The 27,218-nt window shown below is 42.8% G+C and overlaps 1 protein-coding gene across 1 annotated transcript in view; it reads left to right on the top strand.

Annotated features, from left to right (window-relative positions):
- Positions 1-7,832: 7,832 nt before the first annotated feature.
- Positions 7,833-27,218, top strand: part of LOC149808367 (uncharacterized) — a 214,959-nt gene continuing 195,573 nt past the window's right edge. Inside the window, exon 1 of the mRNA XM_089976250.1 lies at positions 7,833-8,012. Within this exon, the coding sequence (XP_089832376.1) occupies positions 7,937-8,012 (76 nt within the window). The 5' untranslated portion in view covers positions 7,833-7,936. The remainder of the gene's footprint in view (positions 8,013-27,218) is intronic.

The following is a 27,218-nucleotide window of genomic DNA, read 5'->3' as shown; positions in this document are numbered from 1 at the left end:
GGCAGGGAGATTGTTCTTCCCCAACCGTGATAGCTCATTCAGGGATTCAAAATCTGACATAATTGTTTCAGTGTCTAGTAAAATATTAAAACCTCGCTGTTGTAATTCTTTAATTTCAACAAGTATGGTATTTATGTTTTCGTGATTCATATTATTATATATTTTCATATTTTTAAATGCTTTACTGAGCGATGCTAGCATCGCCAAAACAAAAACACAGATAGATGATGAGCGGTTATCACTTACCGGGTACTCTTCACCGGGTTACGGTTCTTTTATGAGTCCTTTGTTAGGATTTTTTTTTTCTTGGTCTTATATTAGACCTTCGTGTTGTGATTTTTCCCTTAGGGACCTCATGTTACCGTTTATTTTTGGCCTGCGGGCGTTACAACATCCTCGGAGGAGTTATCGTTGTTTGTGTCAATGATAGGAGTTATATAACAGAATGAAATCTTCTGTTTGAGCTTCTTGGAAAATGCTGTTTTGTAGATCCCATCTGCGACATGCTGTACAGCAGGTGGACAAATACCGAAATACCTACCGGCGGCGTTTATTGACTGGAATACAATTTCTTCACCTGTAATTGCGTTTATAGATTTAATAGCTCTTCTTGCAACTGTTTTACAACACCCTGTGTTACCCAGTAGGCAGTTCTTGCTCTGAGTGACCACGCGAAGATTGTTTATAGAGTTATCAAGTATGTTACCGTTAATGTGATCAATGACAAAACCCTTAGGGATCACTCCAAAGAAACATTCGTAAATAAAACGATGACATAAATACCTCTTTCTGCACGTGGCAGTAAATCTTGAATAACCACCATTATCAACTCCACCAACTGGTCGTCTTCGCGTGCAGTGTCTCACTATGCCATCTCGGTTTGCCTCATAATTTGGAATAGTTGGATGTCGGACGAATTCTTGATTCATTATACTATAAGCAAATCATTTGTCTAATTCATAATTTGTCTGAAAACTTATTTATGTAATCACGCTCCGAGAGAGCGTTATCACAGTCTGGATTTTTTTTATCATAATACCGTTTTAGTTCTCGATAGCGTTTTCCACCACACGCTGAACATAATTGCGTTTTTCCTCGTACTCCAATGCCGCATCTGATACACGGTATCGGTCCTAGACTCCCACCGCGGACCTGTTGAGCATGTTGTCCACAGTATTCGCCTCTGCAGGGTTTGCTACACGGCGCTGATGAATTTAGTTTGATCCACTTGCATCGGTTCATTATATATAATATTTTTGTCTATTTAAATACTTGTCTTAATTATAATATGGAGGAATTTGAAAGACTATCCAGAATAAAACCCGTATCAGGTTCTCGATTCGATCTTGACCGGTTAACCGCTGATCCACGACGAAGAGAGTTAGCAACGGTAATTGGTGTTATCAAGAACGCCAAAGAAGAGTTTCGTCGTGATGGTGCCGCACACACGTGGTCTTCGTATAAAATTATCCCCGACGCGAGCGTTTCTCGTGGCCGTATCATTGATGCTACCATGAACGATACAATCGCGCGTAACATAATTGGGTATCTCGACGATAGAAGATATTTCATACAGATAAAATTTATTGTTGGAGTCGGCGACGAAACGTGGATTATCAGAGACAAACTAGACCCTGTTCTTGATGCCAGAGGCGTTCGTGGAAAAACCGTTCTGTTAAGTAAAGACTCAAAACCGGGAGTACTTGTTGGGATTGATATACCATATTATGCCAGAGCGTATCCTGTGACCGCAGTCATTTATGGAATTTATCCGATGAAGAAACCACGCGTTGATAAACTCAAACCGATGAAGGTGTCGCCGTTGACAGAGTCAAAGATGAATTGTGTAGCTGAGCGAGTAATGGAACATTTTAAAAATGCAATGCGAGGAAACGGCCTAACACGGCTAAGACAAACTAAAATAACAGCGTGGGCGACACGAGTAGCGGATAAAGGAGCGTCAATAAATGATGTTGCTGAGCTAGAGCGATTACTAAAATTTCCTATAACGGTTTCATCGTTAACCGGTGAGGTATTGTATAAGTCAAAATACAATTCCCGTGGAACATCAATAACTATTATCGATCATAACAGTCACGCCTGGACTGACTCGGTTAGGATATTCCCGCGAGACCGTGTTGTGAAGTATTATCCGGAATTGCCGAGCAAGGGAAATGCAAGCATGGGAACCGCTAACGGTTCCACGGGTATGTTTGATTTTATTTATCAGATAAGTAAAACCGATCCAGTGTCTGTGTGGTTATTCAGAAGTAGTGAAGATGGAGAATATGATCAGTTTGTGAGACCCGACGGGGAAATATACAGAACAACGGCGTTACAGCAGGAAATGAAAAAACTCGCAGAAAAATATCATGCGGGCAACACTGATACGTTACTGACACACTGTTTTACTGTCCCCGGTGTTGCCGCACATGTAGCCCGGGAACGAAATTCATGGAGACCAACTCCGAAAAGTTTTCTTGCGGATATCCAACAGAGCTGTGTTGAATACGGACACGGCGGTTTGTGGAATACTCGATATGATCACCGCGGTATGATATCCGTCGACATGACGGCGTGTTATCCAGGAAGTTTCCTTGGGCGTGGAGAATGCAGCGAATATTTTAAACGGTTTGGCCACGTTACAAACTCGATGACAAGAGTTGCTGTAAACGGACCATTGCCTGATTTTGACTTGACCGGATTTGCTTGTGTGTCGTCGTTTAAATTCGCTAAGGATTTACATCCTGTGTGTTATGTTTGGTTTGGCAGACATTTCGTTGAGAAGCGATGGGCACCGATAGTGTTATTGCGATACATGCTTGACAGTCGAATACTGTTGTCGCTGACGGTCAGCGAAGCGATTATATGTTATTGTCGTCAAACCGAAGTTTGGTTGCCAACTCCAACGCCGGTTACGTTAGAAGAAGTCATCGAAGATTGGTCACGAGAACATCCAGAAACTTCTATCGACGCTATCATCAAGAAAGCTCCTGAAGTACTTAAAAACAAACTCAGAAATGACGAAAGTACAGCAAAAGATCTAGGACGAAGAATAATAGGGAAATTCACTCAAGGTGGAGCGTATGATCATAAACAACATCACAGTCGATTAATCATGGACAAGACTGAATTGGATCTTGTTGTCGCTGATGCAGCCACGAACAACATGTTCTGTAACCGCGAAGATGTGTTTCTGTCAAACGGGGAAAAACTAGGGACTGTTTTTAGTTATATCGACGGAGAATCATCTCAGTACACACATTTGAGATCTTCGATGCTAGCTTATGTATCCATAAATTTGTTGTCGATGATTAATAGATTCCCTGTTGTCGCAGTGAGAGTTGCAACGGATTCATTTTATATTGATAAAAAACACTCAGCGCTGTTGGATAATGTTATATCGGATGATCCATCGTGGGGCTCGTGGAGAATAAAGAATGAAATGTTACAAGGATATTGTGAATCAGCTGACGTTGAAATTAAGGATGAGTATCGCAGCGCAGAAATGTCTTCGACGGTTTCGTTGTCTCCGCCGGTGCACGATCCTGTTACAAGACACAAAACAGTTTATCTGAACGGCCCTGGTGGTTCTGGTAAGACAACTCGGGCGATTGAATTATTTCGCGGTTCTGACTTGGTCGTGCTGACTCCCACACACAGACTTGCCAGGGAGATGAGACAACGGGATGTTAACGCGTGCACGTATCACAGTTTTTTCAAATACAGCGGCGGCACGTGGACACCTGAACGAATGGGAACGAAATATATTCCCGAGAAAATCATCTGGGATGAGATAGACACTGTGCCGTTGGATACATTAAAACAGTTTCTGGATTGGCTGCTAAAGAAAAATACCGCAGTGGTGATGTGTGGCGATCATGGTCAACCACCGCCATTTACAGGTGAATCTCCACACGAGTGGCTGAAAACTTTTGTAGATTATTATGAGGAAATAACTAACGATGTTAGAGCACTCGATGAAACGCTGAAAGAGTTTAAGGCACTGATCAGGCTACAAACCAATAAAGTCCAGTGTGAGATAATGCGTGAAATAATTCCAGAGACTTCGCTGAGCGACTTTTGGGAAACGTGGAAACCAGGTGATTTAATTGTGGCAAGTAGAAAGATAGTCAGGGACACACTTCAGCAGCGGTTATTTCAGTTACATCAGAAGAAATTTCCCATGTTGCCAGTGCCGTTGTGTTATAGACCAGCTGATACGCGATTGCAGAATATTGATGTTGATATTCCAGGGCGCCTGACTGCGTCGGGTCCGGAGAAACAGAATTTAGTATTAAATGATATTGTCACAGTTGATGTTGATGCTGTTGAACAGGCACTGAAAATGAGCAAATCCCCGTGGACGCTAGGATACGCTATGACCATCCACAGTTCGCAGGGACTAACTATTTCAGATACAACAGTTTGGATTGTTGATGATCGCATCGAGTGGTCAAATTTAGTTTATTTAGCCGTGTCAAGAGTAAGAAGGATAGGTCAGTTACAAAGAATTGTATTAGATGATGTTATCAACGACAGCATCAACAGATCAATCGCTGATGATACAATAAGAAAGAAATTAGCCGGTTACAAACAGAGCGACAAAAAAAATGGTAGAGAGTTTGATCCCAAACAAAGTTTGGATGCTGAATTTGTAATACAATTACAACAACAGCAGAATAATCACTGTGCGAGTTGTAATTGTTTATTGCTGTGGCAGTATTCGAAAAACGACCCAAGACAATTTACCGTAGATAGAATAGATAGTAGCCTTGGTCATACACGTGAAAATGTGATGTTGACCTGTCTTGAGTGTAACCGACGCAGGGGGGTTGCTGCAGTTATTTAAATGATTGAATCACTTCAGTGCGGATCACTTTAGTGCGAATCACTTTAGTGCGAATCACTTTAGTGCGAATCACTTTAGTGATCGGGGTGGTAATTGTGTATCCGTGGGAATCACCTGAAGTTGCTCGCGTTTAAATCCGCGTTGAGGAGCAGTCGAATCTAATCTGTAGATTGCGTTTCTCCCAGTTGATCTGGTTATGCTGGATATCTTATGTGTAGTAACACTCCATGTGGGATCGGTTGCTCTTTTTTTTCCTCCTTCTAGTTCGCCTGGTTCGTATAAATACCTAACGGTGACATTACCCAGCAGTGGGGACGCTAGCGTCCCTGGCTGCGTTGAAACATGTCCGCGTTCACTGACGCGGGGTATATATTTTTTTGTGATTGCATTTACAGGTCTCATGTTTGTTGTTCTGGTAATTTCATTATTCAGCGCGGCTATCACGTTTGGCAGTCTTGCAACCCATTCACGAGATCTCGTATCGTAAATGAATTCCCTCGCGTACTGGTATCCGAATAATCTCTCAGCGAGTGTTCTATTAAATCGCTCAACAATTGCCTGATCCCGATGAATTTCAGTATGCCCTCGTCGTATAACAACGTTATGCTGCTTTGTCAGTGATGATACCGCGCCCTGAAATTCTTTACCAGGATCAACTTGTAATAATCGGGGCCAGCTTAGAGGTCCTCGCTGATAAATTCGTTTAAACGCAGAGGCAACTGCAGCGGCTGTTTTAGTCGCTAACGGTTCTGCTTCTTTGTATCTACTAGCAACATCAACTACTGTTAGCGCGTATTTGTATGTTTTTCTACGGACAGTATCATGAGGCAGGAATAGTATGTCAGCCTGATGAACTTCATTGGGCACACTAACATCAAAATGTGCAAAGTTGATTTGTCGAGGTGGTGGTAAGTAGATTTGCCATATTGCTTGTTTTGACAGCCATTTTTTGGCAACCTCGCGTGTTACTGATGCCGCGTTGGCGAGTTTATTAATTGCTGAGTTACCTCTCCAGTATCCGATTGGGGAATAATAAATCGCTTGCATTGGAAATGCTTCCATTGTTATTAATTATCCAGCGCCTAATGCTAATTTAGATTTCATCGCTGATCTTACTAACCAATTAGCGAGTGACTCCTTAAATGATTTATTTTTTATGGCGCTTAGTGCATGAATTAATTTCACATCCGCGATATGCCTGTCTTGTAGATCTTTACTTCGATAAGCAACATCATGTATGTGACACGCTGCGTCGATAGCGTTTATCGGATACTCTCCCGGTTTTGGTTTAGATTGTTCATCAAGTCTGATATCTAGTCGGGTCCCTGGACCGCAATAATTGTATCCTGGGAGATGTTTTTCTCCGGGATACTTTGCCCAGGGAGTTCCGGGGAGCTTTCCAAGTTTGGCTGCAATGTCACCTCCGCTAAATTCTCGCTTTTTTTTTGAAATCTAAATTTTTTTGTGCCACATCGCGTACACTTACCAGAAAGTGCTTGTCTGTTATTTTTTGTTGTAATGGTTGTTAGATCATTCGTAGGGGTTCGTGCCCGGCACCTCACACAATATAAATCCATAATTATTATTCTTTATATACAAATGGAAATTACAGACTTTTCTGCGACGCGAAGAAAGGAGCCAGTTAAGCATAATTCAGTGCTACCAAACTCTATCAGAATGATCATCATAGGACCGTCAGGATCGGGTAAAACGCAACTGCTGTTGAACATGATAATGAAGTGGATGAAGTGGGATAAGCTGTATTTGGTAGCACCATCTGTAGATGATCAGCGATGCTATAATGTTATAAAAGATTTTAATGAGAGTGCAAAAGCGCTGAGTGAAGACGGCGAGGAAGTAGTTGAATTTATCACTGATATCGAAGAAGCTCCCAGCGTTGAAGACCTTAACGGAGAAATAAATAACCTAGTAGTGTATGATGATGTGATGCTGGACAAGCAAAAAAATCCTGCAAGAATATTTTCCCGGGGTCGTCATAAAAACACCGATGTCATTTATGTTACTCAACGTTACACACAAATACCAAAAGTAATCAGGGATAACTGTAATCTTCTTGCTGTGTTTAATGGAGTTGATGTTCATACGCTGAGAAATATTCATCAAACCTGGTGTAGCGGCGATATGGATATTAATAAGTTTAAGAATTTCTTTAGTCACGCTCAAAGAAACCAGCACGGATTTGTGACAATAAATTTACACGACCCGCGGACACGATACCGTATCGGACTTGATACATTGTATGGTTAACATAAAAATGTTTTCTCACAGCAGCAGAGGGGGGGGGGCTGGACCGACCATGGATTTTTCAATGACGACCCCGCCACGGAAACTGTTTCAGATTTATTGAAGTAAACCAAGTTGCCAGCGGAAATGTATTGCATTTTCCCCTGGAAATTCGAAAAATTTCTCGAGGAGAGACTCTCCGAATTTTTGGGGACATTTTTTTTAATTCTATGATCTGAATAGAAGGGTTTATTTCGTCGAAATAAGCCCTCTATCGAGGAATAGTTTCCTGGAAGGGGTTACTTGTAAAACTGTTTTGGTCTGTTCTCCCCCTCTGCTGCTCAGCGAGGGTCAAAATTTAACACTACACCGGTTCCCCCCCCCCCACCTCCAATCAGCTGCTAATAACGTCAACAACAATAAAAATACCACAGTAATAACGACCAAGTGTAGACTTACACACTTAGATGTGATAAAACTAAGCATTTACTTTTTTTTAAATATGAGAAGAGAAAAAAAATAATGCTACAGTATATAACATTTCTTCACTAGCTTCATAGCAAAGGCAACTTAATATTAGACCCCACCTTTTTTTCTGTGCTACCTGTGAACAGACGGGTTTGTTGATGTTCGACCTACTGCTGAAAGTAAACTGATATGTTTGTAGTTAACGGCGTTGTGTTTTAGTTGTGCTTTGTACACGTTAAAAGGGACATTACTCGAAACGATACAGAAATCGAAACCTGATGTTGAAATTTTGCACTCTGACACGTTTGATATTCCTGTAAACATTGTATCATTTCGCGTGGGATTTTGTAGAATGAAGTATCTTTATAATTCATGTTTCGGAGATCTATCAGTCTGAAAAGCTCAGGAGGACTTGTAGTAAGAATAATAATGGCGTACCATAATCAAGGTGAAGCTTTTATATTACTTTTAACAGGAACTTGTCCACAGTCTAAAAATTAGCTGCTCAGTTGGACGTAGTACACAATTAATTTTACTATATGTTCTCTACATTTATTTCTCAGTACTGACCTTTCCACTGTGTGACAATCAATCTAAATCATATGTTAATCTAAAATACCTTCAAAGATGACTTCACGGTGAAGTTCTTGTCAAAGGTTGACCTGCTCTTTTTTTAGATGATTGACTGTCAACATAACAGCATGTAAACAGAACACATATTTCACTTCCGGATCATCACCAAGGCCTTATTACTCACTGTGCACTGTCGCCAAAATACATACAGACAACAACACCCTCAGCTCATATTATCAAGAATAAACAGTTACCTTTAAATCCCTACCAAAAATGCATAAATAAAACTCTTCTATCACCACCAAAATGAGAGAGGAAAAAATGTTCTAAAAATAGACTAGAACTACATTCGTTGGGTACTGAACTGGAAGTATTAATTGTGATGTAATTCCAGTTGTAGGATGGAGCCGGTCCTACTAAACACCGCAAAGTCAGACAAAGTCGGACAAAGGCAGACAAATTTTTGTTTTATTTCTACATATTTGTATACATTATACTATATTAACTTTGCTTTGATATTTAAATTTTCAAAAAGCGTGATTTAATGTTGTTTGAAAGTAAAATTGGCACATACGTATATTTAGTAGAACAAAGGCAGAGAGAGTATGACGAAGGCAATCTAACTATGACAAAACCAGATTAAAAAATTATATATACTAATTATCATATTGAGAGACACGTAATAATATTATGAAAGTGATATTAAATATTCTATTAACATTCATAATCATAAATTCATGCTGTACTTTCATCGAAAAAGATCGATCATGACAAGATTGATAGTACAAATACAATACATCATTTAACATGTTAATATCATAATTTGTTTCAGCATAAACATTACAGTGTCTTAAGTGGTAATACAGATCTTTTCTGTTGTTATTAATGTTGGCGGTATACGATGAGAAGAAGCGATTATACTACAAACAGTAACAAATTACTCTGCCGCTGTCGGCAAAATCAAACGCGGTTCCTGTCTATTTTACTATACAAATCTGTTCGTGCAGTATTGTTCAAACAGTAATTATTTCATCAACCTTCAATTATATACCGGCGTCGGCAATCTCAAACGTAGGTACTGTTACTGAAATGTCGCGCCTTCCATGGTTTCGGGCAATATTAAAGGTATGTATTGTTTGCATCAATTAGCAGACTGATTAAACATCTGACATTTTACATGTCACAGAGAGAGAGAGAGAGAGAGAGAGAGAGAGAGAGAGAGAGAGAGAAGGGGTGGGAGGAAGGGAGAGAGACGTCATTTTTACCCTAAGGCTAAATGGTATCACTTACCAATCGTTGATGCTATTTTTATTTTAAATTCTGATATAATCCATCACCAGTAGTGAATAGGGGCGCTTTACGGACAATGGGAATTAGCATTAAAAACACCCTTGGGTCACTTTACGGACAATGGAAATTTAACATGGAGAAAAGTCGTGGGTCACTTTACGGACAAGGGGAATTTAACATGGCAATAAATCGTGGGTCACTTTACGGACAAGGGGAATTTAACATGGGAATAAATCGTGGGTCACTCTACGGACAAGGGGAATTTAACATGGGAATAAATCGTGGGTCACTCTACGGACAAGGGGAATTTAACATGGCAATAAATCGTGGGTCACTTTACGGACAAGGGGAATTTAACATGGGATTTTTTTTTTAAAAAATTTAAAAAAATTTTTTTTTAAAAAAGGGGTAGGCAATGGAAAGGCTATCTCTTTTCGAGAAATATGGCTGGCCCTGAAAAGGGCCTTTGGGTTTTCTTCTGCTTCTAATTTCTTCTTTTCCTCCACCAACTTCTTATTTTATCTCCAACACTCTTTCTCTTCTTTTTTTTCTCCTTCTCTTCTTTTTTCTCTTCCTCCTCTTCTTCTTTCTTCCTCTTCTCATTTTCCTCTTCTTTTTCAATTTTTTCGTTCCATGTTCTTATTCTTATCTTTTTCTCTTCATCCTCCTTCTCCTCCTTGATCTCTTTCATGACACCACTAATCTTGTCCTTTGCTTTTCTTAAATTGTTAATTTCCATCTTTACACGATGGGGACTATAGGAATAATGGTCTTCAACGAGTCTTATTAGCATCTGTTCCATTATTCCTAAGTTGTCTAAAACGTCTTGCAGGGTTTGTAATTTGTCCATTTGGTTTGACGCCATCTTCTTTTTATTCTTTGCAGAATGGTTTGAACGACGAATACTGTGGGTTCTTATACGAAAAGCGCGTACGTGAAGGAAAACATCCCCCTAAAACATAAAATGGATCTTACCTAGATCATGACCAAACATCGCGCGTACGTGAAGGAAAACATCCCCCTACTTTCTCATTTCATATAATATAACCCTAACTATACTCTCCACATTTGCTAAGAAACCCATAATCTACTATTCACACAAACATACCTTAGCTCTTACAAACACACTAACACACAAACACATACACTTCCACTATTAATAAAGAGTTAGTGTTTATTTTCACACTACTCTACCTACACACATTGGCAAATTAATAGTTATTTCTTTTCTAGAGTATTGGGTAGCCCTGAAAAGGGCTGTTTTTTGAACTCCTGATGCACCTATCTAATGGTTACACCTTCCTGGCCTGGCGCCGCACACGCATCTTCTTCCCCAGTCTTCTTTCACCTTTCTTTTGGGGAGCGCAGAGGGAGGATGATTCGCTTCAACACCCCAATTCTCTGTCTCGGGAATATTGAACGACATCCTCTCTTTTCTTTTCTTTTCCTCTTCTTCCCTCTCTCTTCTCTCCTTCTCTTCCTTCTTTACTCTTGCTTCTTCTACTATAGCCTCTGCTGATAGTTCGTTTACTATCCGCCTGGCATATTCCAGGTGCATCTGGAGTTCTAACAGTTTCACTATTCTGCTAGTCATTCTTCTGGCTGTGTTGATCAATCAACAAGGGTAGCTGGACTGCCGAACGAGTTTCAATTTATACTGAAAGCGCGGACGTGAAGGAAAACATCCCCCTAAAAACATAAAATTCATCTTACCTAGATCATGACCCAAAAAACAACAACAACGCGCGGACCTAAAAGAAACACTCACTCACTTTTTATGCTACCCATCACTATTGTAAAATTTTTATAAATCACTTCAATAGACTATCCACATACACAAAGCAATCCAATCTAACCCCAAATATATACCTCTAACAGCCCAAAAAAAACAAACATCATTTTAATCTACTATCCACACCAACCTACTTTATCACTTACAAACACAATCACACAAACACATACCCTCACATTTTTTAAGAAAGAGTTAGTGTTTATTTTCACACTACTCTACCTACACACACTGGCAAATCGATCGTTATTTCTTTTCTAGAGTATTGGGTAGCCCTGAAAAGGGCTGGTTTTTTTGTTTTGCTATGGCATTCTTTTTTAGTTTCTAAGAATGCGATGTCCTCTGAGGATAGACTTTCTGGCGATAGGTCTGCTTCTTCGGAAAGAGAAGAAGAATTCTTTGGTGTCGATACGACAATCGACAAAGCCTCTGTCAGCTTCAGGTTGCTGCTGCTGTTGTTGCTGCTGTTGCTGCTGTCTCTGAAGTCTGTACTTCTCTGTCCATTCTTCTTTCTCCCTGTTCATTTCTTCTCTGAAGAGCTCTTCTATCAGGTCTTCAGTGATTTTTAACATTCTCACATTCTCTATTTCTTCTGGTTTCGGTATCAGACTGTGTCTGACCCTATGCAGATTCACGTAGGCTTCGTTGAGCTTAGCTAGTTTGGAGCACATCTTCTTAGGAGGATGAGTCGACAATGGATGGCTAGACTGGGAACAACCCGGTTCTTAAAGTTAAAGCGCGGACGTGAAGGAAAACATCCCACACACGGTTTTCGAGCCGCAACGTTCATGAGAGGGATAGTAAGAAATGAAAGAGCATCAATCCAACATTCTTATAGCTAAACAAACCACAAAGGCATTTTTTTCAAAACACAACATTTTTTATTCAAAAATCACTTAACACTAACTAACAACAACTCTAACAATAATCCAACATGATAACATCAAACAATTTTTTTTCAAATGACAAACATTTTTTTCTTCAAATACAGTCTACTTTAAACAGGGCTGACAACGTTGTGAATGAAATTGTGATTTCCACTGTTGGAAATCATTAGGCCATTGATGGACACTACGTTTCCTAGCTTGAGACAAAAGATAAGCATAATGGTCACAAAACCATCGATCTACTTTCACATCGTTTCTAGCAGAAGAACGAGGATCGAAATGAGTCACTAAATGTTCTAAGGAATAGCCCAGGCTGCGATGATGCAGAAAATACACACAGTACTGTCCACACACCAAGGAATCTGTGCCTTGTAATTTCACATTATTGAATCGGGTGGTTTGAGCATTTCTTCTCATAAAGTCGATGATATCGTTTTCCAAAGGGGGCAATCCGTACGAATCGAAATATTCCACACATCCTTCTTGAGGAAAGTAGACGGCTACCCAGTGGGTTCCTGGGAGATGACTTTCGTCCGTGTTGATCACGTAAGCTTGATGGTCTTTAGGTTTGCGATGAGGGAGTTCATCTTTAGCACAGACGACAGGATTCCAAGAAGACGTATACGAACTGTGGTTCAAAAGGTAATAAAGTTCCCAGGTATCCATTGATTTGTGTGTTTTTTTCTTCTTCACAGGTAATAATAAGTCGTCAATTCGATCCTGACTTTTTGCTTGAAAATGTCTGACGAATAAACGGTTATTCGTTCTGTTTCCTCACTCTGATTCAGGAGAGCTTCGATACGATGGATCTCTTGAGTGGTTAATGGTGGACAAGAATGTTCACGCAAGTCTTTATACCACTGGTGCAACACGTCTTTGTTCGAGATGAGACTCCAAGCTTCGTCCAGATACTCGTCCAATTTTTCTTCTTGACTCAACATCAGGCATTTATCGTGTTGAATTTGACTGGGATGATCGTTTTGACATCCATAGCAATTTTTCTTGATCAATTCCGTTATTTTGTCGACCAAGTGTTTGGCAAAACAGGAGACTAAATGGGCTTCTTGTTCTGGCCATCTCGACTTCATCATGATCATTTCTTCGTCTTTGTCTTGAGATTCTTCTCCTTCCACGGTCTCCTTACATTCCATCTCCAAAGTTTCTCCACTAGGTAAAGAGGGATAACAGTCTTCCATGGCTTTCTAATAATCTAGAATGACTTCTCTCAAACTGTTGATTTCTATGGTATTATCGAATTCGGCATACAGGATGACGTTCACTGTCTGTTTCAGTGCTTCTCTAAACTGAAGTTCCACACGAATCTGGCCAGATTTTATAGGGTGGAAATGTCCCTCGTCGCTGCCTTGGTCTGGAGTGAAATCAAACGCCCACAAAGTATAGCCTTCTGCATATTCTTTGTAATCAATGCCGTGACTGGTGTTGGTTCCTAACTGGCCGGTGGCTTCGTACAGGGACAAGTACGATCTCAAGTAATTCATCTTTGTGGGCTCAAAGTTAGGTTCGAAAGGTCGGGTACACAAGGTCTTGCCATCGCGACTGACTTCGATCTTGGACACGTTGAAGTGTTGAAAGTTGAAAGGATTTTCAGTGAAGGCTCCGTTGAAGGCTGCATTCGAGACCATACCAAGGATCAAACGTTTGGGTAACTGTCCTTGGAACAGATGATCTTCGATTATGGATTGCAGTCCAGCAGAAATGGTGAACGTTTTCACTTCCACACGTCGTATGGGATACCTGGCGGTCGTTCTGCTCAACGTCTGACTGATGTCGTTTCCCACTTTAGGTAACACTTCCACGCGTCGTACGTAGAGTTTGGCCTCCTCGATTTGGCTTTTGGGATTGCCAGCAGCAGTATTAGCCAACAAATGGAAAGCGGCACTGCTACGATTCAGTCTCAGGCGAACATTGACACCGTTCAGCAAATATTTCTCTTGCAACCACATGTCCAAATGCAAACGATCCATCAGTTCTAAACTGTTCTTATTTAAGATTCTGTCTCGTCTTGCCACAAAGCCGTCATTGTCACCTGCGTCAGCTATCTTAAACTTGCCCGCTTCGTCATCTACCCACAGCACACAGGCATTGAGATGACTTGTCTTGGCATCTGGTCCGTACGTCAAGAGATTTTCCAGGTAGGCACGGTAAGGGTAAGTATCCATGCTGCTGCTGACTAGTTTGTTATTCAAGTACAAGTCCACTGAGCTGAACAAGGAATGCATGAAATTGTTGACGGGAGTTATAATCTCAGTGTCTTCTACTGCACCATCATCCTTATCTAGAACTTTGACTTTCAAGTACAAGTAACTGCTATTCAGATCGATGTAATCTTCGGGCTGTCCTTTGATTTCAAACTCGATGGGAGCTGAGGCTGTCAATGAGGAGACGGGATGAAATTCCACCCATTGGGATTCTTGCATCGTCATCATGGTGGGGGGCATGGCAAACAGATCCAGTTCCGTCTTGGAACAGGCGCAAGACTCTCGGTGCATCATTTTTTGTTGTTGCTGTGTCTCAATAATCGAAAACGTCTAAGTCTCGGACGGTTCTTCTTTTTTTGGCCTTTCTCGCTTGAAGTCTGGTGAAAGGGTGTTTTCTTCTTCTTCGTCGTCTCTTTCTGCCTTGTCCTTGCTGAATGCTTGACTCGGTAGCGTGCAGGGCATTTATAGGTGTTTCTCGTCGGCCTAAAATGTCTTTGCCCGTTTGCAGCAAGACATTTTTGCCTGCCCTCATGAAGGCTTCTTTAGGGTTTTGTTTGTCGATGATGACATTTTGGAGAAATTCTTTGCCTTGTGTCAGTGCCGCATCTTTCAAGGCGTGCAATCCTCGTGTCACCATCGGTTTCAAGACTGGAGCCACCGAACGAAAGGCCGATTTTAACATGTCTCCTAAACCGTGTCCTCGCTGTCGAGCCACCCCTTGGTACACTGGATACATGACTTACTTACTTACGAGTCGTGAGAGAACCGTTTTCGAAAATGGAGTTTCACCGTGACTTTTCCTTTGGTGAATGGAATATTTTGTCCCAAATCTCCTTTTATAGTAATGTTGACCGTGTCCAAATACGACTTGCTGACCGGCAAATAGTGAGGATGGACAAATTCGCGGTGGACGTGGTAAGTGTTTCCACCTTCCTCGTCAGCGATTGTGGCAGAGTCCACTTTGAAAGGAATGACACGCAGTAACGGCACGGAGGTGTGTCCCACCACGTTGTATTCCACCACATCGGAATACACAAAGATCAAATTCAGTCCTTGGTTCAGTTCTACCGGGGCATGAAAATACTGGCCAAAAGACTCGTTGCTGTAAATGACGGTTTTTTGTTTTAGTGTTTGTTCTACTTTCTTCCTCATCTTTACGTTACCACCCAACATGTCAAACAATTCATCACAGAAATAGAAACCCAAGATTTTTTCATCAGGAAATTTCATTAGGAAGCGACGAGCTGTTTTGTGGTATTCCAGGGTGACAGTTTTGGACTTGAAAGTCTTAAAAGCTTCCCCAAACACACCATTAAACTTGGAGGCTATGGCGCTGACCAAATGTTGACCACTAAAATAATAGCCTGAGGGAATGAACAACTCATAGTCGGTCCAATTTGGATTGACTTTGTTTTTTGTTTTATGGGGATATTTGTTATTGTCATTCATCCACTTTTGCAATGGTTCGTCATAAACTTCCACCGTAAATTTACTTTGATCGTCAATGACATTGAGGACTTGGGTCGGGTGAATCATTTCTACCAAAGCCACTTCCCAATGGGCTTCGTGATCTAAGGGGATGGCCTGAGGTAATTTGGCCGTGTAACAGCACAACGTGTTGTTGGGAAACACCTCCATGGAACTGTCACTGGGTAAGGTTAAGTAAAATTGGTTTTGGTGACTCATAATTCCAGAGTTATGTGGCTGTCCGAGGGGTTAGTGGACGTCAGAGGCGTGTCTCCGCCCAAAATGGGGTTCTGGTTGTGGTTGTTGGAGTGGTGACTGGCACTGGCACTGGACACAACGTTCCCGTTCGAGGAGAATTTCAGGGAGGGATTGGGAAGCAGGTAACCGATGCAACTGCTCAATAAAATGGTCCACAATTGTTTGTCTCCTTGTTGCAAACTCAAATTGGCGATGGCTGCCCCGATGACACAATACACCACGAAGATTTGGCAGAAAAAGACGATTTGCGTTTTAGGCACACGTTCTCCACACCACACCCACAAGGGTTGTTTTTGTAAATCTTGCACAGAAGAACTAGGGGAAGAAGGACTGGTCGACGTAGCTGCGTCTGCTGCTGTGTGAAAGGGCATGATGGTCACTTCTTCTTTTTATAGTCGATGACTTGCGAAGCGTCGATCCAAGAATCGAAACTGGGTGGATATCCTTTCCAACGTACTTTGACTTCTTTGACACGTCGTTTGCCCACTTTGCGGGTTCTGCGTTCGAGAATGCTTTCGATGTCGTACACGTCGTCTTCTTTTTTGGTGACACGTTGTAACTCGGGCAAATAAAACGTTCCTTTGAGTACTTCTCCGTTCATGTCTTCCAATTTATAGACGGCAGGATGACGGCCATGTACTCGTCCAGTGACGCGAAACAGTTCGGTCGTCCAGTTAGGTAAGTAACCTTTGTCGAAAGTGCGTTTGGTTTTGCCAATGCGCACCCAATCTCCTACGGTCAACTCTCCACTTTTCTTGGGGACAGCCCTCGTCGGGGACGTACCGAACAGACGCTCAAACACCAGCACTTCGTTCTCGGGAGTCACGTCTTGCGGGGCACGTCCGATGCTTCGATGGTAAGATTGGTTGTACGCTTGCACCAGGTGCGGTAAGATGTCGATGTACTTCAGAGTGTGGTGATGCGTAAAATATTTCCACATGCGTTCTTTCAAAGTGCGTTGAAAACGTTCCACGATGCTGGCTTTGGTTTCGGGATTCTCGGTGGTAAAAAAATGAATGTCACGTTTCTTTAATTCTTTTTGGAAAGCTTGGTTCAGAAATTCGGTGCCTTTGTCCGTTTGCCATCGAAGAGGGCGACGACCGCTTTGTTTCAACACCCGTTGCAGGGCTCGCACTAACTCGCTGCTCGATTTGGAAGTCAAAGGCACGACCCAGGCAAATTTGGAAAAGACGTCGATGACACAAAACAAATATTTGTAACCACGATTGTAGCTGGCCAAATGAGAGACATCGGCTAAATCGGCTTGCCATTGATGATCGATGCCTTCCACTCGGGTGCGACTTCTGGCAAACTTGCGTCGAATGGGTTTATGTAAAGTGTAGGTAGCTTGTTCTTGTAACCATCGTTGCACTTGAGGTAAACGGAGACTTTTCAGTCGCGTTTTGGCAGCACGATACAATTTTTGAACTCCTGCGTAACCTGCAGGATGCGAGGGATCGTAGTAAATGCTGGCTAAGACTTTTTCCATTTTTTGTGTTTGTGTGTTAATAAGGCACCCACTCTTGGAAGAGGCTACTCTTTTTCTCTTGGGGTATTTTCTTGGATTGCAAGGCTTTGCGTGTGCGACCGGCAATAGGTGTCGAAGAGGAGGAGGATGTCTGAGCGGGGGATATCGGTTCTTGTTTCACTTCTGTCTTCACTTCTGTCTTCACTTTCTTTTTCTCTTGTGAGGAAGAAGGGGTGGCCATCATCTTTTTAATCCATCCAATTCTGGAGGTAGGTGGTGTTGTTAACTTGCGTACTTTTTCTGGTGGAGTTTGAAACCCTTCTTCTTCTTCTTCTTTTCCTTTTTCTGTCTTCGTCACGGGTACTGGTGGTACTGGTACTGGTACTGGTACTGGTGATGGTGCTGGACTTTTCATCAAGGTCTTAAAATCTTTCAGAGTGGGTAGAGCTGTTTCGTCTAAAGCTTTCTGGTGAAAGAGTTGTAGTCGTTGCAAGAGTTGACCGTACTTTTGCGATTTTTCTGTTTCGGACAAATCTTGGCGATCCATCAAGGATTCCAATTCGTGTTGTAACTGGGACATCTCGCTCAAATTGGGATTGGGAGGTAAATGCGGGGTGCGTTGTTCTTGCCACCGATGGTATTCCATCCATCGTTTGTAAGGCACTAAAGCTAGTTTTCGTCCTTCCATGGGGTTGTCAGGGGTGAATTCTGAGATCTTGGGACTTCCGAAGGCCTTTTTATCTTGCTCCCACCAGTCCTCCCAACATGGTTCCCAAGACTCCTTTCAGTATGGGGCCTAACAAGAGAGGTAAAATGCCTCCACGTTGGACCAACATCTTCTTTTTCTGACGAATGGGAACTTTCTTTTGAACCATTTTCCGAAGAACGTGACGATGTTTGCCTAAGCATTGTTTCTGGTGTTTGGACAAAGGGATCGTGCCTTTCAAAACGTTCAAACAACATTCGCACACGGTATCGATGATCTCTTTGGAGGCCGTTTGAATGAGTTTTTTTCGTAGGGGTGGAGAAGCTTTGGACAGGACAGATAACAGGTCCCCATGTTTGGCTAAACGTGGTGGTAGTCCTTTCCTTTTCTTTCCTTGGGGTTTTCTGGAGGGTGACATCTTTGAGTCTTTAGGAGCACCTAAAAACACTGATACCCTACTCGGTCACAGGCCTTTTTTATACTGGAACGCGTCGCCACTGATTGTCTTTACGTTTTATCAGTTTGAGGACAGGCATGACACGTCGTGCAGGGGTACGTAACGGACTAAATCGAGCCAGTTCTTGCTTGGACAAATCCAGTAGACTTTGTAACATGCCCGATCTTTCTTGAACTTTGATTTTGGGAGAAGGTACTTTGTGAGCAGCAGCCACTGGCGCTAAATTGGAAGGTCCTGCCACTGGGGAAGTTCTTTTGGGGGTCATCAACGGAGAAGTTCTTGGTGTAATCAACGTCTCCAAGTACTCTTCAGTTCCTGGTGACATCAACGGAGAAGTGGACAAACGTGAGGCTGCCGGAGACGCTGTGGCAGTTCGTGGCTTGCGAGTGTAAGGTTACGTCCTGGTCGAAATGCCTCTCTTGCGACTAGTTTTCTTCTGTGGACTTTTCTTTTTCTGAGGACTTTTTCTCTGTTTCTTTTTCTGGGGGCTTCTTTTCTTTTTCCGGGGTGATGGTGGTGGTGTCTGGTAAGAGGAGGGTCCCGCCACTGGAGAAGTTATTCTTCTTGGGGACCTGGTCTTTTTCTTTTTCTTCTTGGGGCTTCGTTGAACTTTTGTCTTGGGGATAACTTTGGGGGCATTAGGATCCCATCATAAGAGTGTGCGAATGATGACCCCTCCTAGAGTACCGCTCCCTCCAGGTTTCAAAATGATTTGTTTTTTGGTTTGAGTGTCGATGCGGGGATCGGCCAGTTGGACCAAAGCGACTTTGTTTCGATCGAAAAAGCGTTGGGTTTGATGAGGAATCTGAATGATTCCTTGGAGTAATTGACGTGCCGTCACCGTGAACCATCGTAAGACTTCTTTGAGACTAGCTTCTAAGACACGGGCTCGTGTTTGTGGATCTTTTTCTCGACTGATGCCATACAAGGCACGAATCAATTTGACGGGAAGATGCGACTGAAGGGACGTCATGTTCACACTGTGTGAGACAGACGAAAAAGGGTCTGAGGTTTTTATAGATTTTTTTCATGGGGAGTGAAATGAAGTCGAGGACGGAGACGTGTACAGGACAGGCCCTCCGTCTTGGCACCAGTGGTGAAACAAGTGGGTAGGAAATCGCAAATCCTCGGGGGTCGTAGGTTTCAAATAGACGAGTAAATAGGCGTGTGGCGTTTGAGTGGCATCGTCGTACGCCTGAGTCAGCCAAGGCGTTCCTAACTGTTTGGCTAAGACTTGCACTTGCGATTTATCTCGAGGGCTTTTAAACAAGACCACGTAATGCGCATTGAGACTGATGGTGCGATGGGCTTTACTTTGTTGAAACAAATTTTGGGTGATGTAAACGACACTGGCATTACGGTGATGCCCTTTGCGCGTGAACCACAGTTTAATTTCTTCTTCGTCTTCTCCTAACATGTCGTCGAAAATGACCAAATGGGTTAGACGGGAGTCAGAGACGATGCCGTCGTCTTCTTTAGGAATGCCTTCCACAAACACGATGGAATCGCCTTGACTTTCTCGCAAGAGGCTGTACGCCGATTGCCACTCTTTGTAACACCACACGATCCGTTGAGGGGGCCGATCGATCAAATGATGTTTATGTTCGATCAAACGTTTGACGAATTCGGTTTTGCCTGAACCGCTAGGTCCAGCAATGAGCATGTTAAAGGGATGGCGAAGATACAAAGCCTCCCAACTGGCACGATCTAAGTGTTCGTCGATGACTTTGACAGTAGAGGAAGAGGGAGCAGAGACAGCAGAGGTAGCCATGGTGTGAGAAATGTCACTTGTGACACGAAAACAAACAAGACAAGAGTTTATATACTTTTTCAGAACACGTTTATTGAATGTTTTTTTTATCAAATATGAACACGAAAGAGAAAAATACATACAACCCAAATAGTGATGTACAGGAATAAAAAACACATCATAACAATCAAAGTGGAATATAAACAAGTGTCTGTACAACATGTTTTGGGTAACCAAGATGTCCTAGGGACAGTGTGTAATGTTCTTACAGTCTCTACATGAGGTATTGTCACACAAGTGTCCTCCCGGAATGACCTTTCAGGCATGTCCATGACAGTCCTGTCCTGAAGCGAGTGGTTGTTCTCGGTGACGGGTTCTTCTGGCACCGTCACTAACACAGGTTGAAAAGTAACTTTTTTCCTTGAACAACTCTTGTGCATACTGGGCCACTTCTTGGGTCCAAGCTTCAAAACCCCCTTTTTTCCAATCACGAACATCTGTCCAATGTGGATGTAAGTCACAAGCTACACACACATCGTCATACACGTCTTGGGTAGCTAAAAGTTGACGAATCTTTTTTTCCTGTTGAGGTCGAGAAGTATCCAAATGAAAACGCAAGGCTTTGAGCAAAAGGAGTTTTTCGTGACCATTTAAGGCCATGGAGGTGGTAAGTACTGATCGTAAAGAGTCCACAAAGAATCGGCTGGTAAACGAAATCCCAGAAAACAAGTCACTAAGACACACACCACTTGTCGTCCCAAATTGAATGGATACACTTCTTGTAATAATCGATGGTAATGATCCACGGTTTGAATATGGTCATTGAGTTCCTTCCACGGAATCTGTTGGATGACATGTGACATAAACCGTGGCATGGCAGCCTGTTTTTATATTCTCTTTTTTTCGGATGCAATAGACGTACTTTCTAGCCAGAGATCTTCGTTCTCCAGTAGGGAATCTAAATCTTGCATACTGTAACCGAAACGTCAAAGTTCGTTTAGGTGTTTCCTCTTCCTCTAAGTAGATTCCACGTAAAATATGTTGGTAATCCTTTAACTTGTCTTCCTCAATGTATTGCTGTAGGTGAATCTCGAAGTAACCATAATCATGAACATGTCGATCATTAGCGACCTCAAAGTTTTGAACAAGGTCTGACCATTGAAAGAATTTCTGACGAATCAGTTCTCTTATACCATTCAGGTACCAGTGGTTAAAGATCTGGTGACGTATCGGATGCAGTTGTTCTTTACGTTTCACTTGTATTTTCACCAGCTCTCGGTAAATGCGTTCTCTCAACTCCACAGGCAAGCCCAAAATGTTCTCTTGTAAAGTATCCATAAGTATATACACTGTTTTTGGAATCGTTGGGTGGAAGCCAATAGCCTCGTTTAACTTTGTGCCTAATGTAATATCCACTCATAATCAGTCTTCTTGTACTTTGGAACAGAGCATAATTTAAAAACGGATGAATCACTTTAAGTTTACGTTTCACTTGTATTTTGACCAGCTCTTGGTAAATGCGTTCTCTCAACTCCACAGGCAAAGCACGAATGTTCTCTTGTAAAGTATCCATGAATAGGTCATACTAAATCCTCTTTGGTCTGACACAAGAAATGTACTCTTTGCACAAACATGGTTTCACTTCAGTGTCGAATTTAAATCGTTGAGTCACTAATCTACACATTACAATTCGTTCAGAAGTTTCCTCTTTCACCAAGTTGACATTGTGTGAAAGATGTTGGTAATTCGTTAACTCTTCCTCTGGAATTCGATGCAGTACGTTTACAATGATGTAACTACAATCGTCCATACCAAACCAATCCTTTTTAAAACTGGAGGATCGTTGACCAATGTCTGTCCAATGGAACACTTTCAATTGAATCAGTCCCTGTATAGCCTTCAGGTACCAGTGGTTCAAACACCGGTGACGTAACGGATGCAATTGTTCTTCACGTTTCACTTGTATTTTGACCAGCTCTCGATAAATGCGTTCTCTCAACTCCACAGGCAAAGCACGAATGTTCTCTTGTAAAGTATCCATGAACAGATTATTATGGTAAAAAAGTTACTTCAATGTCTCGGTCCCACTAAAGGTAAGTAATGACAATTCGGTGACCATCGAGCATGTTCAACGTAGGCCGAATCTTGCGGTTCCCAGTGGTGAAGTGACACACCGCAACTGAAGCACTTGACTTTATCTCCTTCGCCCAAGTAGAAAAATCCGGCTCTGGCTAATTCTTCGGGGGTCGGTCCTCCCAGATACTTTGGCCATTTTCCTTTGAACGATTGAAGACGATTTTCAAAGTCGCAGTATTCCGACAAACGCACAGGAAACGAATATTCGTTTTTCACAGGTTCGTTTCGATGAGGGTTGAGTGACATGGGCAGGAGTTTGCTCAGGGCTGGATGACATCCGTAGGGGGGTAGACGTGAAGGTGAACATTCCCCTTTAAACCCGGTAAAATGTCTAAAAGGACGAGCGGCATCGCTTTCGCATCCCTCAGGTTTGACACGCACAGCATCACTTTCCATGACAGGGGCAGTGAGAACAAAGTTCCCATGATGCTTTACGGCATCGCTCAGGTCACAAGGTACAGCATCGTATCCATCGCAAGGCTCACAATCGCACTCATCTGCAAACTCCGTTACGCAATTACAATGGTAACCACATGGACAATCGCAGTTTCCTTCCGGACATTTTCCGTCGCAATGTCTGGGTCTTATCCATCCAGTATTAGTCACACTAGAGAAAGATACAGCTTTTTTACAATCCCCAAACTGGAACGATGTCTCTTTCAAAGTATTCATCTTGTTCGCTCGGTCTTGGTAGTCACAATGAACTATCGATCTTGACCATAGCCCCCTTTTTATACTAGTCGCAATGCAGTCTCCAGTTTGTACATCTTTCCTTTTTTACGTTTTTTATGTCTTGTTTCGGAAGGTACCGTCTCTAAGGTACCGTCAACATTGTACCGTAGTGTAATGGGTGGAAAGGCCATAGAAAGGTAAGGGCAGTGCGGAGACCATCGAGTATGTTCCAGAATAGCTGAATCTTTATAGATACATAGATCCATTCGTAACTTCAATCCACAAGCGAAACACTGTACCTCGTATCCCAATCCTGACTCAGGTCCCAAGTAGACAAATCCTGTTCTAGCTAAAACATGCGAAGAAGGTAATCCTTCCCTATCCGTAGGCCATTTCTGAAACGTGTCCAATCGACGGGCACAATCACAATAGTCAGGTAAGAAGACTGGAAAATGGTAGGGTTTGAACTTGGAGTTCTCATCGGGTTTCTCACTCGATTCTTGCTGTGGCGAAGTCATCTTTCTGGTGGGTGGCTATCCTCTTACAACCAATGTTTTATACCAACGTGTCCATACGGTAAGGTGAAATGATTGGGAAGTCGAACTCGCTTCTGGTACACGATTTGATAAACTTTTTCCAAAGGTCGACTGACGATGTGGTGAGTGGGTAAACGTACAATCTTGTTCGGTTGGTGAGTGGTCACTTTAAAGTTTCCATCCTCTCCCGATTGCAAGGCTTCTTTCAATACCCCAAAGTTGACCACTCGACTGGTACGATAATTCAGAGTCAGTCCTTTCACTTTGCACGTCGTGTGCACTTCTCCTTGTTTGTCCCGGTATTCGTAGCCGTAATTTTTGGGACCGCCACTGACGAAACTTAGAATCTTGTCGTCGGTATGCTCGTCTGTCCAGGCTCCTAAACGGTCTCCTTCGATGTCAGGGTGATGTTGAATCGGGTGATGGATGTAAATGCAACTGTCCGTGTCAAAGTACAGGACGCGTTCTTCTAACAGTTCTAAAGCTTCGTACAATTTTAAGCGAGCATGGGCTGTCACGTAAGCCGCAATGATGACATTTCCAAAAGGGTCGTCTTGCACAAAGTCCAGATCTTCTTCGTAATTGACCAAGATCAAATTCTCTCGAACGACGTCCACGTGTTTCATGTATTTGGTTTTGTCGTGAATCATCTGGAAGTAGCGGGAAGGTTCTGTCAAATATTCCGTCTTGGGTAAACACGGTCGTTGTGCCATTTTACCCCACAAGCAATTTAACATCACTTTGGCAAACGATCGCCTGCCTTCGTTTTTCTCGATGTGGTCTAAAGTGATGCCTTCTTGTTCATAGTATTTCTCTTTGAATTGTATTTGGTCTTCGGGAGTGTGACACCAGGAAGGATAGCCGCTGGCTTCTTGCTTCAGTTTCAAAAAGGCATCCACGTAGTCTGCGAAAATGCCTTTCTGACTGGGATCACCCTTGCGATACTGTTGTGTCTTGGGAAAGTGGCAAATTTCGTACACTTCTAACAGTTGGTATCCCATGTCCAGAGCTTTGAACAATTCTACGCTGACCCAGGTTCCCGTCAAGGCCCGTTCTTCCTGGTTGTGATGACAAGGTTGGTCTTGGTTGCACGTTTCGGCACAAGTACGGCACAAGGGAAACATCAGTTTGCCTTGACAATGGTGAGGTAAGACGGGATGGTATAGGTTCGTGGGAGGCAAAACTTTACACTTGATCAAGCCTTCGTATTGTCGAATGTTTTTCAGGTCGATGTGTTCCGTCAGCAATTGCGGGTGCCCTACAGGAAAGCGACAATATTTGCACACGTAGGGATACAGCGAACACACGTCCAAGTATTTGATTTCTTCTCCTATCTCTTCGTCGGCTTGGTACAGCAAACAGGTGGCATTGGTCCTTCCTCCGTACAAACTATCCCTCGGGTTCAGCGGGTCCATGAACTGGTAACTTTCCACGGCACGTTTAAACTCGGGATCGGTTTTTAAACGGTGATCGTACTCGTGTTCCCACATTTCCACCACTTGGTATCCTTCCTGTTCGAACTTTAGGCGTCGCTGACAAGTGTCCTGGTACAAGTCTTCCATGGTTCGTTGCAAAAACTGATTTTTAGTGCCACGGTCAGGGTAACAGACGGGACATCCGTGAAATAATCAACCGTTAAACTCGTACACGATCTTGGGGTTTTCTAAGTCCCAGCCATCGACCGAATACGTTCCGATGGTCTTTTCGCCCCCTCCGTTGCGGGCATGCTGAATCCACTTGTCTTCCTTGTCGCACAAGTAATGTAACCAGCGTAGGGCTTTGACCGAGTATTGACGTTTGACATAGTGGGTCGTTTGAGGGCTGATGACAGCCACGGTGTTTTCAGGCATGAATCGTTGTCGATACACTAAGGAACACGCTTTGGCAATGGTGCAAGCTTCTTTCAAAGGATCCACCCCTCCGTGTTCCATGAACAGTTCTCGAAATTTTCCACAGCAACGCCGTAAAATGTCCACGTCGGAACGACAATACTTTAGCATTTCTTCCTGAAAGTCGAAAGGGTCCGAGGCGTGAATCTGGTACCAAGCGTAGAAAGCTTCTCGTTGTTCGGTACGCATGTTGTCGGGGTCGTAATAGTGAGCCTCAGGTAAATGGGGTAGAACGGCGTGTTGATTGGCTTCCGTATTGAAAAAGTGTGGAAAGTACCCTTTAGCCATTTCTGTCATTCCAAACGTTTTAGGCATTCGACTCAAAGGCATGGCCAAATAGCTCATCGAATCTTTAAACTGTACTTGTCCCACTTGCATGAAAATGATTTTGGCTCCGTTCAAAGTGACTTTAGGACGCTCGGTGCCTTGTTCCGTATAGTATCTGAGAAGAAACTGTCCATCGTATCCGGAGAAATTGTGAGCCATCACCGTGGCATGACGATGACAATCTCCGTAACGTTCGATGTCCTCTTGGCTCCACGTCTTGTCGATGGGGTCTAAGACCCATCGAGCGAAATCGGCTAACGTGTTCGGTCCCCGAAAGATTTTTTCACGCCCTCCAGGAATCTTGCTGCAGTGAGGGCAATGACTGAAGATAGGTTCTTGAATGCACTTCTCGCACGCTCGATGAGCCACGCAGAAATTAGGAATGTGAATGCCGGTCTCTTGCATGCATTCGAAATCGAAAAAGATGAAATTGCCTTTCTTCTTGTGACCGTCCTCTTTCTCTGGTGGGGGTTGGTATTTTTGCACGTAACATTGGTGTTCCAAGTCCACGATGTGGTGACAAATGTGACATTTTTTCTTTCCTCGACATACGTGTGCCTTGGCAGCATTGGTACATATGACTTGTTCACACGTAGGGCACAATCTCAGGAGTTGACAAGCACATTTCTTCTGTGAACCTTGCGTTTTCAGATGTTGTTGGTAACAGGTAGGGCTGACAAACGTGCGCAGACAAGTGGAACAAGGTACTGGTTCTTCGCTCAGACAGGGTGAAGAGGCCAAACATCCTGAGCATTTCGATCCGCAATGCTTGTGTTGCTCTCGATTGTTATAACCATGGTCACATTTCTCACAATAATAAACATATCTCAGGAATCCAGTGATACTGGTAATGGTATCGAAATGTTCATCGTGATAATAGACATGAATGTATTTTCCGTCCTTAAAGTCTTGCCCTCGAAACAATAGAGGTCCGCGCACTTCTTGAGGGTGCACTTTCAAGGTGTATCGTGGAGCTAGGGCATCTTGCAATTTTTGCATCTCAGGAATGCCACAGGGTGTGTCTTTGGACAGGCCAGCTTGTTGTAACAGGAGTTCTGCTTCGTTTCGTTGTTTGGCTCGGTCGGAACGTTGAATAGTGTCCCAGGTTCTTTTCCATTCTACCGTGTCGTTCTTGTTGGCATAGGTTCGTCCCACCACGATGGCACGGGCTAAACACATCTGGTCATGAGGGTTGTTAATTCGGACGAGACTCTTTTTGGTGTTGCGAAG

This window comes from Sinohyriopsis cumingii, chromosome 1 (genome assembly GCF_028554795.1).
Source record: "Sinohyriopsis cumingii isolate HCF-2022 chromosome 1, ASM2855479v2, whole genome shotgun sequence".
Classification (NCBI taxonomy): Eukaryota; Metazoa; Mollusca; class Bivalvia; order Unionida; family Unionidae; genus Sinohyriopsis; species Sinohyriopsis cumingii.
The sequence above is the reverse complement of the archived record's forward strand: the minus strand, read 5'-3'. Positions and strand labels throughout refer to the sequence as shown.